This window comes from Neodiprion lecontei, chromosome 2, assembly GCF_021901455.1.
Source record: "Neodiprion lecontei isolate iyNeoLeco1 chromosome 2, iyNeoLeco1.1, whole genome shotgun sequence".
NCBI lineage: Eukaryota > Metazoa > Arthropoda > Insecta > Hymenoptera > Diprionidae > Neodiprion > Neodiprion lecontei.
The window spans coordinates 12,556,575-12,570,647 of record NC_060261.1 but is presented as its reverse complement, the minus strand read 5'-3'; the positions used below and the strand labels follow the sequence as shown (position 1 = coordinate 12,570,647).

The 14,073-nt window shown below is 37.6% G+C and overlaps 1 protein-coding gene and 1 long non-coding RNA gene across 2 annotated transcripts in view; one reads left to right on the top strand and one right to left on the bottom strand.

Annotated features, from left to right (window-relative positions):
• Positions 1-3,257: 3,257 nt before the first annotated feature.
• Positions 3,258-6,660, bottom strand: LOC124293130. Its single transcript, XR_006903053.1, has 3 exons — positions 6,477-6,660; positions 5,939-6,045; positions 3,258-5,401 (listed from the first exon to the last, which is right to left on the bottom strand). It is a non-coding gene; the product is annotated as an uncharacterized LOC124293130 (long non-coding RNA).
• LOC107223968 overlaps positions 5,310-14,073 on the top strand; it is a 32,468-nt gene continuing 23,704 nt past the window's right edge. Inside the window, exons 1-13 of the mRNA XM_015663855.2 lie at positions 5,310-5,417; positions 8,027-8,147; positions 8,425-8,694; positions 9,370-9,526; positions 10,685-10,872; positions 11,020-11,355; positions 11,592-11,793; positions 12,009-12,227; positions 12,483-12,607; positions 12,717-12,848; positions 12,972-13,013; positions 13,417-13,523; positions 13,672-13,915. Coding sequence (XP_015519341.2) covers positions 5,363-5,417; positions 8,027-8,147; positions 8,425-8,694; positions 9,370-9,526; positions 10,685-10,872; positions 11,020-11,355; positions 11,592-11,793; positions 12,009-12,227; positions 12,483-12,607; positions 12,717-12,848; positions 12,972-13,013; positions 13,417-13,523; positions 13,672-13,915 — 2,198 coding nt within the window. The 5' untranslated portion in view covers positions 5,310-5,362. The remainder of the gene's footprint in view (positions 5,418-8,026; positions 8,148-8,424; positions 8,695-9,369; positions 9,527-10,684; positions 10,873-11,019; positions 11,356-11,591; positions 11,794-12,008; positions 12,228-12,482; positions 12,608-12,716; positions 12,849-12,971; positions 13,014-13,416; positions 13,524-13,671; positions 13,916-14,073) is intronic.

The following is a 14,073-nucleotide window of genomic DNA, read 5'->3' as shown; positions in this document are numbered from 1 at the left end:
GGTAAGGTAGCTATAAAGGGCAACATTTTGCGGATTATAATATCTTAATCGTTGAATAGTAGAACGAAATTCTGTTTCATTTCTCTGTTAAGAGCTGAAGCCGGGTGAGGGGAAATGCCAAATCCTGCTATGCTGACTGTATTTTACATTGGGATCTTAAAGGCGGGTCGGTAAGTGCAGGGTAATAGATCCCAGACCCACTGGGACTCACCCAGCCGCAGGAAATATTAGCCCAGAGCTGTTGTTATCTTTATCGTTAGTCAACGAATACAGTTTGTCCACAGTTCGTCTGGTCAACCAAGTCACACCTCGCCGGTCGTAATGGTTGTAAAGTAATCTGAAAGTTTCAATATCGTGCTGAAGACATGAAGCTCAACTCTTGATACACTGAAATAAGCCAATACTACTGCGACGATACACTGAAAGAAAACCAATGCTAGTACTTTTTGTAGCCAAACCGAATAGATAAACTGTATTTACTTTAGCCAATTTGTACGGATAGTCATTAACAAGTTGTACGATATTATCTTGCCAACTCACCAGGTACATTACCTAGTCTACGCGTATTACCTACAATTTTTTTATCCCTTTCCCCTCATTCACCGCCGCGCGAGGAGCGTTGGTACCGTTAGTACCGTCAGTACTGAAGTTTTGACTCCAGAATGCTTCTGATATCAAATAAGGGTCGGAGGGCCAGAGCCCAAGAGTAAGGTTCCCACTTGGTTCCCACTTTGATATTACTTGGCGGTAACACTCGCGCGCTATCTAGCATCGATGGAATATCTTCAAGCTGGAATGGCGGTTCTTTGAAATCTGAACTTGTGATCTACGCCAATGCCATGTTCATAATCTCTAACTTCAGGTAAAACAAGCAAAATATACGTTTATTTACATACACAACTATAAATTTGGTCCATACGTTTTTCGGAGGAAAATGTGCTGTGTAGAAAAAATGAAGCACCGACGAAACACCTTGATTGTGATTGTTTTAACAATTTCTTATCGCTATAATAATCCTCAGAGTTCTTAAAAATACGTACTATGTTTGGGTAATTTATCGAAAATATTTTTTAAAGAGTGTATTATTTTGTTGACTCAACTATTAGAACAGTAACATGCTAGAGTGATAATTACTAGAGTATCTTCTTAAGTTTACGTCTTTCAATCAATCCGGTGATCTGTATAAGTTTAAACAGATGAATCTGATAAATTTGAAATTGTGTATTACATAATACGTTCATTCACGGAAAATTGCGAGGCTAAAGCAACATGGCGTCGCATCAGGTAACCAGCTGATCTTTTCGGAGTCGGTTTTAGCTTAAATTACGAAAATATGAATAGCCATAAAATTTTATTTAAGTGGTTGCGCTTTTGTTTAGTTACATTGAACTCATAAATAGTAAAATACACGTTAGAAAATGGCTTTAATAATTTCTACACAACAAAGTCAGTTAGCGTGGTGAAGTTGCTGCCGCCAAATATACCTCTCTAGGTATCTTCCACCCGTCATCGAATTCAGTATTTTGGGAAGTTTCCCTTTACGATCTTGAGACAAGTCAATGTTCGAGTGAACCAGTTACTAATGGACACCTTGTAGATGCGTGTAACCCTTCATTGTCACTCGCCTAAAGTTCCACGCGTGTGTTAAACCCCGGCCTGCTAAGCTGCAGACACGACGAGTCTTATCGTGGTGTTAGGTTCGTCCGGTCGCGTATGCGCCTCCCAATATGTGTGAGCTACTTCCTGATGGCGCAATGGCTCGCTTCCTCTATGCTCCTCTAAACCATATCCCGCCTCACTGAGCCCTCAGGAGCGTCTCCAACAAAGGTATGAACCCCTTGTCATTAATTTTTCAACATACCTACTTCCTAGATTTTACTTCATATACCTAACGAAAGAATCTATCTTCGGTTTTGAATTCTTCGTTATGGTATGAAACGAAACGAAAAACTTATCTGTGTAGTCATATTTTCAAAATACTTTTTTCCAGATTAATACATTTGCATATTTGTTTGGTATTAAAAAATTTAAATCCCCCAGCTTGGATTTTTATTTTTATAAATAGCCAGAGTAATTTGAACATTTTTTTACATAATAGTAATTCATGAAACGAACTATACACGTTCTTGTGTTCCAATAAATCGTACATTCATTTCATACAAACTTCGCTGGATATTTCCTTGGTCCAAGTTTCCAATTCGAATGAACTTCCTGTGAGTAATTTTTCACTTTTTCATGAATTGTTACTGGATCGAGAAGGAAGTTTGTGGGAAAATCACAGAAACGGGGAATCGCTGGACTGCAGACAAGTTGAACGGGCACATCTGCCTTTAAAATTAGCGAGGAAAAATGATTAATATTCTTGCGTCAATCAATTTATCTAATAGTAACTGGTCAAATGCTTTAAATGAGGCTGTTGGAGACTTTCAAATTGAAAATCAAAAGATGTCACGTAAATGATTTTTTTTCTAATGGCTGAAACGAAATTGCTGAAACAAGTGAAACTTCTTAGTTCAGCTATGACAATAAGTTTGCAAATGCTGATATTTTAAACCTGACCGAAGAAGTTTGCAGAAAAAAAATCATCGTTTTCCAGTATTTTTCCATGACATAATTATAACATTTCATTCTGTGTGATAATAAAAAATGATTATCCTGTTACAATTACATGGTATGCTGTTTTTTTTTCCTTCTTACTGACTTTACGACTCCGCCGTTACCACATCCATCTGCGGTGAACAACGTGTGGACCTTCATTCCATTCAGGCTGCACTATGCCAATTGAAAATTTTATGAGATAAACCGTTTGCCTGTTGGAATGACGTGTAGCATATAGGATAAAGTCATTGATTAAAATACAACGGAAAAACCTAAGAACCCGTGCATATTAATCACACTTATTTGTTCACTGGGGCAAAAGAATCGATTTTCCGGGAGAATTTACCCTTCAGCCGATAAAGCTATGCAAACACAAATTTTATCGGATGTTCGCACTTTCAAGATGGCTATTGAGATCTATAAGTTCAAAAATCGTATTTTTTTGATAGCATTAATTATGAATAAATGCTGTTCGCTGGCTGGTGGGAAACTGTGGAAAAGTGCGGTGGCAGCAAAAATACCTCCGCGTTGCTCAATCACAGTCTTCATGGGATGGGAGCGGGTTATACAATAGAAATTAATAATATCTTACTACGAAGACTAATTCCCAAAAAAGAAGTAAATTTTCTAAACTTAGCATACATTAACAAAAATCTGTGTTACATTAATATTGGTATATATTTATTTCCACATGTTTAACACGCATTATCGAATGTTATACCTTTTTTTTTGTAATTCGTAAGCTTTATTATTTCGGTACACATTTCGTGAGCTATCGGCTGTTACTTACGCTTAGAAATATATTGTAAGCGATAATGGAACTTGATAGCATACAAATTAGTGGTAATTCTGATAAAACTGATTCATCATCTGATTTGAGAGTGTGTGTACTATACAAGATAAGAAATTATCATCTCTAAAAAGTGGTTAGAGATGAAATTGCTGAGATTTTCTAAATATCAATCAACTCATTCTGATACAAAGCCAATTCAAAAATAATACTTTAATTTTTTTTATCCGCTGTAGCTATTTACAAATTTCTTTACACTGGTGATAAAATAAAACTATAGTAATCACGCTCTTTCCGGACTATTCGTACGCATTCGTACATACAGCGTGTTCATAAAGTACAAATTTCACAGTTTGAGTAAAAAAAATTGTCATCGAAAAAAGATGAACCTGCATTTCAATATGAAAGCACAAAATGCCGACGAAACATGCCGTGCGCCAGTCGTCTTTAAACATTTCCTTCATTAATATTTCCAAAATCTAGTTGAAGAACTACGTGGCAACCATGAAATGACGCGAAAAAGGGTTAAAAAGTTGAAGGATTTAATACAAGGTTGAATTGATTAATATCGAAAGCCTAGTATTGGCTTGGATAAATCGATAGGGCATGTCACCGGGTAATCAGCTGATCATTTAAGCCTTGATTGTAGATCAATTAGTATAAACGAATATAAATGGACATAAAACTTTGTGCAAGCGGTTAGACATTTATTTTGTTACGATGATTTGATGAAGAGTAAAGTATAGAACATAAAATGATTTTTATAATCAAATACGACCCGATTACCGTGCTAAATTTTTAGCTGCCGGGAGGCATTCGACGGATCCGTATATTTCCCAGAGGATTATTTGCAGGAAAGAAACGAACAAATGATAAATTGTTACTCAATGGTGTACCTAATTCGAAAACCGTGGGAAATTATTTAAGGCGAGTGGTTAAATTTTGCGCTTGATTTTTAAAGCTGTCGAAGGGATTCCGATACCTATCTTCACCCATTAAATTCTTAATAATTAGGAAATATTGTAATCATTTATTCGGTGAAAATGATACCTTCGATACGACCATTATAGGTGAAATAGTCGTAGTTGGCCACAAATGAGCCTAAACTTAGAATAAAATGTTGATAAGATAGCCTTTGAACAGCTGACACACGGGTGTACATATTGACGCAATAAACGTGGCTGCTACCCGATATGAATGAAATCATAAAGGAAAATGGAATTAAAAAAAAGATTGAATATAATTGGTATCCAAAGTATGGGTGTGGATAAAACAATATGGCATCGCACTAAATGATCAGCTGATCGTTCAAGCATCTGTTTTAGCTGAATAACGCGCAAATAAATGGACAGAAGATTTTGTGCAAAAGATTAAGCGTCTGTTTTATAAAAATATGTTGCTGAAGACTGAAAGATAGTCATAAAAATAAGTCTTACAACTAAATATGAACGGATCAGCATAGTAAATCTTCTGTCGCCAGATGGCATCCTTCGATACTTTGGATTTCAATACCGAAGGCGGGAATATTTACAGCAGAGTAAAAAAAAAAAAAATTAATAAACGATGAGTTGTGTTTCATTAGCGTCCTGAGTTGTAAAATGATTGAATATTATTTTAAGGACACCCGGTAGATGTCGGCACGTGAATATAGCCACAAATGCATGGAAAAGCGAGTGAGTGTCTCGTACGCACGAGGAGCGAACGAAAAACGGACTGAGCGCCGGGGGGCAGGCAACACGTACAGTCAGAGGATGGCGAGCCGACGGCGAGCCCGGACGTAGTGTGGGAGAGACAGCCTACTTCGGTCGGTCGGGGGGGGAGGGTGGGAGAGAGAAGAGGGAGAGCCGCGTCCCCCGACTGCTGAGAATCGCTACTTCGGTCGTTTCCTTCCCCTGACCCTTCGTCACGAAGGCCCCACAGTTCTCTCTACCCATTCACAGAACTGTTTCGTCCGTGTGGTGTCATGGAGGTATCATGGCTGAGGAGACGCGCCTAGTTCGCGTTGAAGAGCGGCTAAAGATAAAAATTGGTACGGAAATAAAGAGCCTTAGGATAGAATAAGAGAGATAATATTCGGACGGATTTAACACGCTTAAACAACGACAGTAACAACGACAAGGAGCCGCACAAGTTCGCGAGATATTTTCGGTGCAGTTGATACGTTTATACTGGTTCTTATTCCTATACCCAGTGTCGAGTTGACGGGTCGGGGAGATAGAAGGAGGGAGTGAGAGAGAGAGAGAGAGAGAGAGAGAGAGAGAGAGAGAGAGAGAGAGAGAGAGAGAGAGAGAGAGAGAGAGAGAGAGAGAGAGAGAGAGAGAGAGAGAAAGAGAGAGAGAGAGAGAGAGAGAGAGGGGGGGGGGAAACGAGAAATCGACAATAAATATAAATATTTAACGTAAAGTGAAAAATGTGCGGTGATACGGATTCCGTTCCGCGATTTTACCAACGGCCGCAACACAGCGAAAAGGAACGCTGCGATGTCATCGTGAACCGTCGTCATGGTCAATCGTGGCTGCAGAGACTCCCACGAAAGTCTCACTCACTTACCGTGCAAGAACCGCTGCTGCAGAACCTCGGGTTAAAAGATCTTTCCTCGGTTTCAATCCCCCTGGAAACTTCAGGGATGCGCGAAGTCTCTGCGTCTGTTAACGCGGCTAAAACGAACGCAATTTCGAATAAAATGTCACTTATTTTTACCACTATCAAGCCTACGCATAACTGACATGTAACCGCGGCAGCGAGCGCAATTCTCAATAATGTTCAAGCCGAACAAAAATATCCAAAAAGTTTTAATTTTTCACGTGTAAGAACGACGCTATGAAAAAATGTATTCCTACAATTTACAGTGCATGTACAGTGCAATTACGGGAATAAATTTTCTAGCGTTATCGTTGCGTCAAAGAAAAATTTTCTTTGCGTACATTTGTGTTGCCGCGAGGTTTAACGAACCGTCAACGATGCATGGGACATAACGATAGCAGAAATAAGTGACATTTTCCTCTGTCGGTAAAATGACTGAGAGTATAGCATCCTCGTAAAACTCTAAAATTTTTAAAACTGATCCTAGAGACACATTCGCGATTACCTGTGTCAGGAATTATCTATGATTTGACGTCCGTTTTTCCCGGGATGCACGTCTCGTAGCAATGTGCCGGAAGGCGAATAAATAGAGGCGGAACGTGCGCGATTTGTGACCTCGATTAAGCTACGTGCTTGCCACACCGCGAAACTTTTATCAATGGGACCCGACGGCGCCCGCGCCTCCTCCTGATTTGAACCGCTCTAGGCCGGCCTGTGTCACAACCGCACATACGCACAGACCCATGCCCGCGTTTACTATATCTGTTATACCTATGTATGGATCACCCACGAGACTCCCTGTCGCCTCGTTCGACTCGCCGCTGCATCGCTCTTAAATCAACACCAATCGTCACACTCGCGCCGAATGATAAAGATCGCGTTTAATTTTTTAAATTTACAGTACGCTACAAGTATCCGAATTGTAGCGAAACATCCAAACGATTTGAAACCTACCTTTTCACACGCTGCGTTTGGGCGGGCCTCCGAGTATCTTACAATTCCTAAAATGACAAACTCTCTTCTCTAAATCTCACGCAATTTCATTAACTTCAGCAAAAATTATTTAACTCTCTGTTAAAGATAAGACAATCAAAAATGTCAATTTTTAAAACTTGGACTTTACGAGTATTCGAATTTTAGACAGACGTTTAAATGAATGGAAACTACTTGCTCCCACCTCTATGCCTTGTGTAGCTGGTCTCTAAACGCCCTGCTATTCATAAAATATCATCATCCGGTCTAGAAATATCATGTTATTTCGTAAACTTTGGGAAAATTTGTCACACTCGAATAAAGATGAGGCTTTCATTCGAAATATGGACTTGTCCATTTTTTAAATGCATACGTTATGAATATTTGAACTGTGGACGAACGGACAAACATTTAAAAAATCGTATTCGCGTTTTGTTTTACACTATAATTTATTACAGGTCTTCAAAATGTCCAAAAACATGGTAAATTTCGTAAAAACCTTGAAAACGCCAATCAAATGACTTCAATATGCCATTAAACGCGATTAAACATATACCTTTCACATTCGACGGATTTACTCATTTCGATTAAATAGATGAATGAATTCTTACATTTGCAACTGGAATGCTTGTCGTGGCAGACGGGATAGCAAATTCATTTGAATACCGTCCAGGAGATATCTTTTTAACAAATATTTATACAGATGTAGGATTAATAGGATAATTTATAACCAAGAATCAGCATGGGCAGAATAAATAATACATCAAAATTCAAATGTTAACATCATAAAAAAACATTACCAGAAATATTTATTGAATTCTGAGTAAGATTGTGGCAGAGAATATTCTTTACTGTATGTATTGAAGACCGAACGAAAAAATACTATTCTTTCAAGAATACGAAAAATCTATTGATTGAACCTTTCAATCGCCACTGTTTATCATTTTTTTAAAATATCGTTTCAAATTAATTTTGATTATTTGCTTATTTGTACTATTGTTTTGCTTTTCTTGGGCTTCTAATCGACATCTACTTAATAGATTATTAATTTTTCATTACTGTTTTTTTGTTCGGTGATTATAGGCGAGGCAAAAAATTTACAAAGCAGAAGCCATGGATCTCCCGGCGCAAGAGATGTCTACTGTGCATTGTCCCTCGACCAGGAAGAGATTTTCCGCACTACAACGATGGAACGGACGCTCAAGTATGACAACTTTTTTCAACCCATAAACTAGGTTTCATTCTCATGTGCGCGAGACTTCTTTTCATATGAAAAATCAGATTTTTAGACTGTTCAGGATTGTTAGAATATATTTTGAAAAATTTCTCAGTATTCATGACTCGAACATCATATAATAAGAATCGAAAATCCTCAGTGCAATTTCATTGATTTCGTTGCTGCGATTTTAATTATTCAATTTGTGTTTTCTACAGGTGCTCAAATAGTTTGATAAAGATGTTGATCATCTCATTATTTTCAGCCCATTTTTTGGCGAGGAGTTCCAGTTTGAGGTACCTAGAAAGTTCCGTTACCTTAGCATATATGTTTACGATAGAGACCGGCATCTAAAACAGGACAAGATACTTGGGAAAGTGGCAATAAAACGTGAAGACTTGGCTACCTACCATAACAAGGAACACTGGTTCCAGCTGAGGCCTGTAGATGCGGATTCCGAGGTGCAGGGTAAAGCGCATCTAGAATTGGCACTGCAGCCGCAGATCGGACAGTTCCATCCAAAGTTAACAGTTAGGTGAGTTTTGGGAAAAAGAAGGCCTTGCAGCTTTTGTTGAAGACAGAAAATTGGGGAAATTCTGTGTCGAAGGAGCACTAAGTGTTTCTTGCTTGCACTCTTCTTAGTTCTTATGTTTACCATTGAAAATTAAATCCGTCGTTTTTGAAATCAATGACATAGTTTTATTATGAACCTGGGGTGTCGCCAGACCTTTTTTACTTCTAAAGGGGTCGTGAATTCAAGAAGGTTGAAAAACACTGCCATAATTGAAAGTAGCTCATCTTTATCCAGCAGTGAAAAGTTCTGACTAATTGAACTGTATTAGCATAAAATTAATTCGCTTGATAAACCTGTTTAGCTCTGTGACTGCTGGGGCATAATTTCCCACCATTGTTACAATGCTTTTGTAATTAATGTGCTGCTTATTCATCTATCGTGCCCTCGTTTCATTATTGCCTCTTCATTTCTTACTACGCTTTGAAAGGCGGACAGTTCCCATGAAACTTACTTTGCTAATCCTGAGTCCATTATTACTCTCATTAAAAATTTTACGGTGGCTCAAATAATGATTATTAGTTAGCAGGGCAGCAATGATTTAAAATTCACCAGAAAAACAATATGTTTCATTCAATCCAGGATTGTTTTTGATTTTCTTGCTGTTTTTAGTGGGTTTTTTTTCTCTTTTATTTCCAGAATTATAGAGTGCAGTGAATTGACGATTAAAAACGGGGGCTGTGATCCGTTCGCAACTGTCACTGTGACCTACAGTAACGGAAAGCAAATATCGAAGCGTACCAAAGTCAAGAAGAAGACAGTATCGCCTCGGTTCAATGAAACGTTTGTATTTGAGGTATAAAAGTCACTTCTCTTCTCACGATAACGAATTATATTCTCAATTCGATCCTGCAACATTCCAGATATTAAAATACCTATAAATCATTAATGAGAAGATGTTCAGCAAATTTTATATCAAGCTTCATGAAAATAGAAAGACAATCATGCAGTAATAACCAATTTTGTATTCCAATTTAGAAAGTCAGTGTAAGATAATAATAAGATTTGTAGTCTTGGGGCAAATTGCAATCACGGACTTGAAAACGAATCGGCGACGAAGAGTCTGATTCAAGAGTTAGGAGAAGATAAAAAACAACTTTTAAAATAGCCCCAACGGTGTTATTTGTGTCAAGGATGGTGAAAATCGATAAAACAACATTCCTGCTATCTAATCAAATGAATTCTGAGAAAACTTGAATAACATAAGTTAAAAGACTACTAGCATTGAAAAAAAAGGTTTTATAAGTGAAATTTTCAAAGTTATTAAAGTTTTTATCGGATTGTAAGATTTTCACCAATTGTTACATTTGCATCTTATAAATACATTATAATGTAAGATTTCTTCAATGTTTTTAGACAATTTGTGGGGATTTCATCAGCAAGCGAAATGAACCCAAAAACATTAGAATCTTAAACTCATTTTAACGTCATAATTATAAAACCTTTTCTCAAAATGTTGATACTATAGCTTTTGAAATACAAATCTGTTTAGAATGATTTCTATCACATAGTAAGGATGTTATTTTACTCATATTCATCATCATTGACACAAATATCATTGCTAGAGACTTGAACGTTTCTTTCCATCTTTTCCTATCTTTGCTCCTAATTGATCTTGATTTTACCTCTAGATGTTATTAGATTCGACCAATTAATTTTACACAATATTTCGTACTCTATCTGCTTATATCACAGAGTGAAGTAGTGTATCTTTACAAATGCAACTGCGCTGAACTTTGATTATAAGTGTCTTTGATCGAAATCCAAAGAAAAACGTTTGCTGTACCGTTCCAAGGACTGTGATGGCTTTTACATACAGTTGTTCATGCTTTTCATTGTCCTGCACTATCGTTAAAAGCTTGTTTCTGTCATTTCCGTACGAAAAACAACGTTAGTTTAAAACAGCAAGCATGATTTGAAACAATGAGCATCACCACTGTTTTCTTTCTCTCAGCCCGAGTTGACTGAATCCAAGGACAAGGATGTCTCCCATTATTCGATCGATGGGGGCGAAGTTGGGGAAGTTATTGTCGCCGTCTGGCATGCTTCGTCTGGCATGGGTGAACAGCCAGCTTTCCTTGGCGAAGTTCGAGTTATGCTGCGCGGTTTGCAAAAACAACCGACAAGTCCCACAACGGCTTGGTGAGTCAGAATTAAATTCTCACATGGGATTTGTATATTGCGCATTATGCGAACGTGTTGTGCGTCAAAAATGCTTTTATTGATTCCGATCATTCTATATTTAGGTTTATGTAAATGTAATCGTCTCATTATCATTCGACAATTCAGGTATTTTCTCCAGCCGAGGTCAGCAAAGCACAGACCGAGCAAGATTCCCAACAATTCTACACTGCCGGGGACGATACCATGCATAGGATCTCTGAGGCTGAAGATTCACTACACAGCTGACCATGTCTTCCCTTCCGAGATGTACAAGAGACTGGAGAGTTTGCTGCTACAGAGTGTTACTGTTCATCCCATCACTTCCTCAGCTGTTTACATACTTGGTGAGATTGTCGCCAGTAAGATGGAGGCTGCGCAACCACTTGTTCGTGTCCTTGTGCATCATGAACAGCTTGTTTCAGTCATGAGGGCACTTGCCAGCTACGAGATTTCCAAACTGACGTAAGCTTAGCTTTTATCCCACACATTTACGACATCGAATCATGATCTGAAATAATTTTTATCCACAGAATCGAAATCGAAATTGGATAATTTGAAAAATAGTTGAAATATTTTTATTTACCTATTCAAACCTCAGATATTAGTACTTATCCTGTGATATTGAGTGTTACACATCGTTATTTATCTGTGAAATCATACGGAAGTAAACTTCAGTGATGCTTTAAAATTGTTTTCAGAGATCCTACGACAATTTTTCGAGGTAATACTCTAGTCAGTAAAATGATGGACGAAGGAATGCGGCTGGCTGGACTTCATTATTTACATTGTACTCTTCGACCAGCTATGGAACAAGTATTTCTGGAGAGAAAACCTTGCGAAATAGACCCAACCCGAGTAAAGGATGCCAACACTATCCAAGCGAATTTGGCAAACCTCAAGGTAAGAACAGCGTTATTGAGTTGAACATCAAGCCTAATTGTTTCAATTCCATATACTGTCTGTTCTCAATGTGTTGATGTTAAGAAAACTCGTTAGTAGTGTGTCAACAACAAAGTTTTTACTCCAACTTGTATAGTTTTAATTTTTTTGTTTTCATTTAACACTAAAGATATTCTATTGCGCCGATTATTTCATTCTGCAACTCGTATCTGCAGGAGTATGTTCAACGAGTGTTTACCGCGATAACAACATCAGGTGTCCGGTGCCCGCCATTAATGTGCGAGATGTTTTGGAGCCTGCGAGAATTGGCTGTGACACATTTTCCCTACAATAAAGAAGTGAGGTACTCTGTCATCAGTGGCTTCATATTTCTCAGGTTCTTCGCGCCGGCGATACTTGGACCAAAATTATTCGACATTACCACTGAGCAAATAGTAAGACAAGAAAAAATTATTATTGCAATTACTATTTCTTCTTCCCCACTTTCATCTGTCTCTATATTCTTTTTCGCATACTGAAACAAAGATTAAATATTTCCTGGTGAAAAAAATTTTCATAATTTGGCATAACGTAATTCACATTCTGAGTGAATTCGTGAAAATTTCTACGAGTTACTGAAAACACTTTCCACCAGGGTTTCATCTTTTCCCTACCAAAGGCATCGAAAACAATATGACTTGGTATTTCAGGATTCCCAGACATATAGAACGCTGACACTAATTTCAAAAACGATTCAAAGCTTAGGAAATTTGGTTAGCTGTCGAGGTGGGGCAGGCAGTGTTTGTAAAGAAGAATATATGGAGTGTGTGTACAGGTAAATTTCATTTTGCACATTCCTCAGCGCAAAAATATAGTGGAGTGTCATTATGAGCTTGATAGAGCTCAACTTGCAGAGTTAAAACTCTCCTGTACTTAATTTATAGGGAATTTTATACAGAGAAGCACATTCAGGCTGTGAAACAATTCTTAGAACTGATATCAACTAGCAGTGGAAGTGGAACTATCAAAGAGAGACCCGCAGCTTTCCAGGAAGAGCCTGTGGTACTGAAGGAAGGGTACGTTCTGCTGATATTCCTCTAGAGACATTTTTCCTTGGTTTTTGGAAAATCATATGCTCAATATTCATTAGTTAGTCATATAATTTACAAAATAAATTCCTCATTCTTTCTTTCTAATAGAATATATTCTCTTTTTGTGCCTACCGCTGACTGTGGCAAGAGGTTTGTAAATCATGTCAATTTTTTATGCTTTTTCATAATAACTGTCACTGTACATATTTTGAACTTCCTAATCTGTTGGGATCCAAAGTATCGATAATCACCATATCATGGCAGAAAATGTTACGCCTAGTTTGATTCGCATTCAAATATAAAAGTCGCTTTTTAACGCATTTTTTACTCTTTACTAGCTCAATGTCACAAGACAGAATTACGACAGCTTGCACAGCACTTTCTTTCCCTTTACTTTCTTGTAATTCAGCTAAAACCAAAGCCGAAACAATCAGTTGATCACTTTGTTCGACGCCATATTGCTTCAAACATGTTTGTAAATTGGATCTCAACCTAAATTATACTTTACACATATTGTGTGTCTCAATTTCGTAATACGAACGCCCTTTTGCAGAGTTATGATCAAAAGAGCGCAGGGCAGAAAGAGATTTGGGAGGAAAAACTTCAAGCAAAGATATTTCAGACTGACTACACAAGATTTGACTTATTCCAAGAACAAAGGTAAGGACACAAAGAAGTTTTGTACTGAAATTAAACTCTCACTCTGCAATCAACCAGCAGTGATGTAAAAGTTCTGATTCGTGTATGTATTATCTAATACACTGTATCTTCTACCTTGTGACATAAGTTTTGTTTACATTTTCAACAGGAAAGGAACCGCTGTGTAAAATACCATTAAGAGAAATTCTTGCTGTAGAAAGACTTCATGAGGATTCATTCAAGATGAAAAATATGTTCCAAATCGTCCAAAAACAAAGAGCGTTGTATGTTCAAGCCAGTAATTGCGTTGAAGAAAAAGAATGGATTGATATTCTTACAAAAATTTGTCAGACGAATAGTAATAGACTAGAAAAATACCATCCGAGTGCCTACATCAATGGACATTGGCTGTGGTACGCATATTCAATGCTTTTTCGAATTCATAGTATCTTTACTTCTGATTACAAAAACAGTCGTCGTATTTAATTTTTATTTTTATAGAGGGTGTTGTAAGTGTTCAAATCAAGGCTTCGAAGGATAAAATTTCCACAAATTGGAGTGCCCCAAGTTT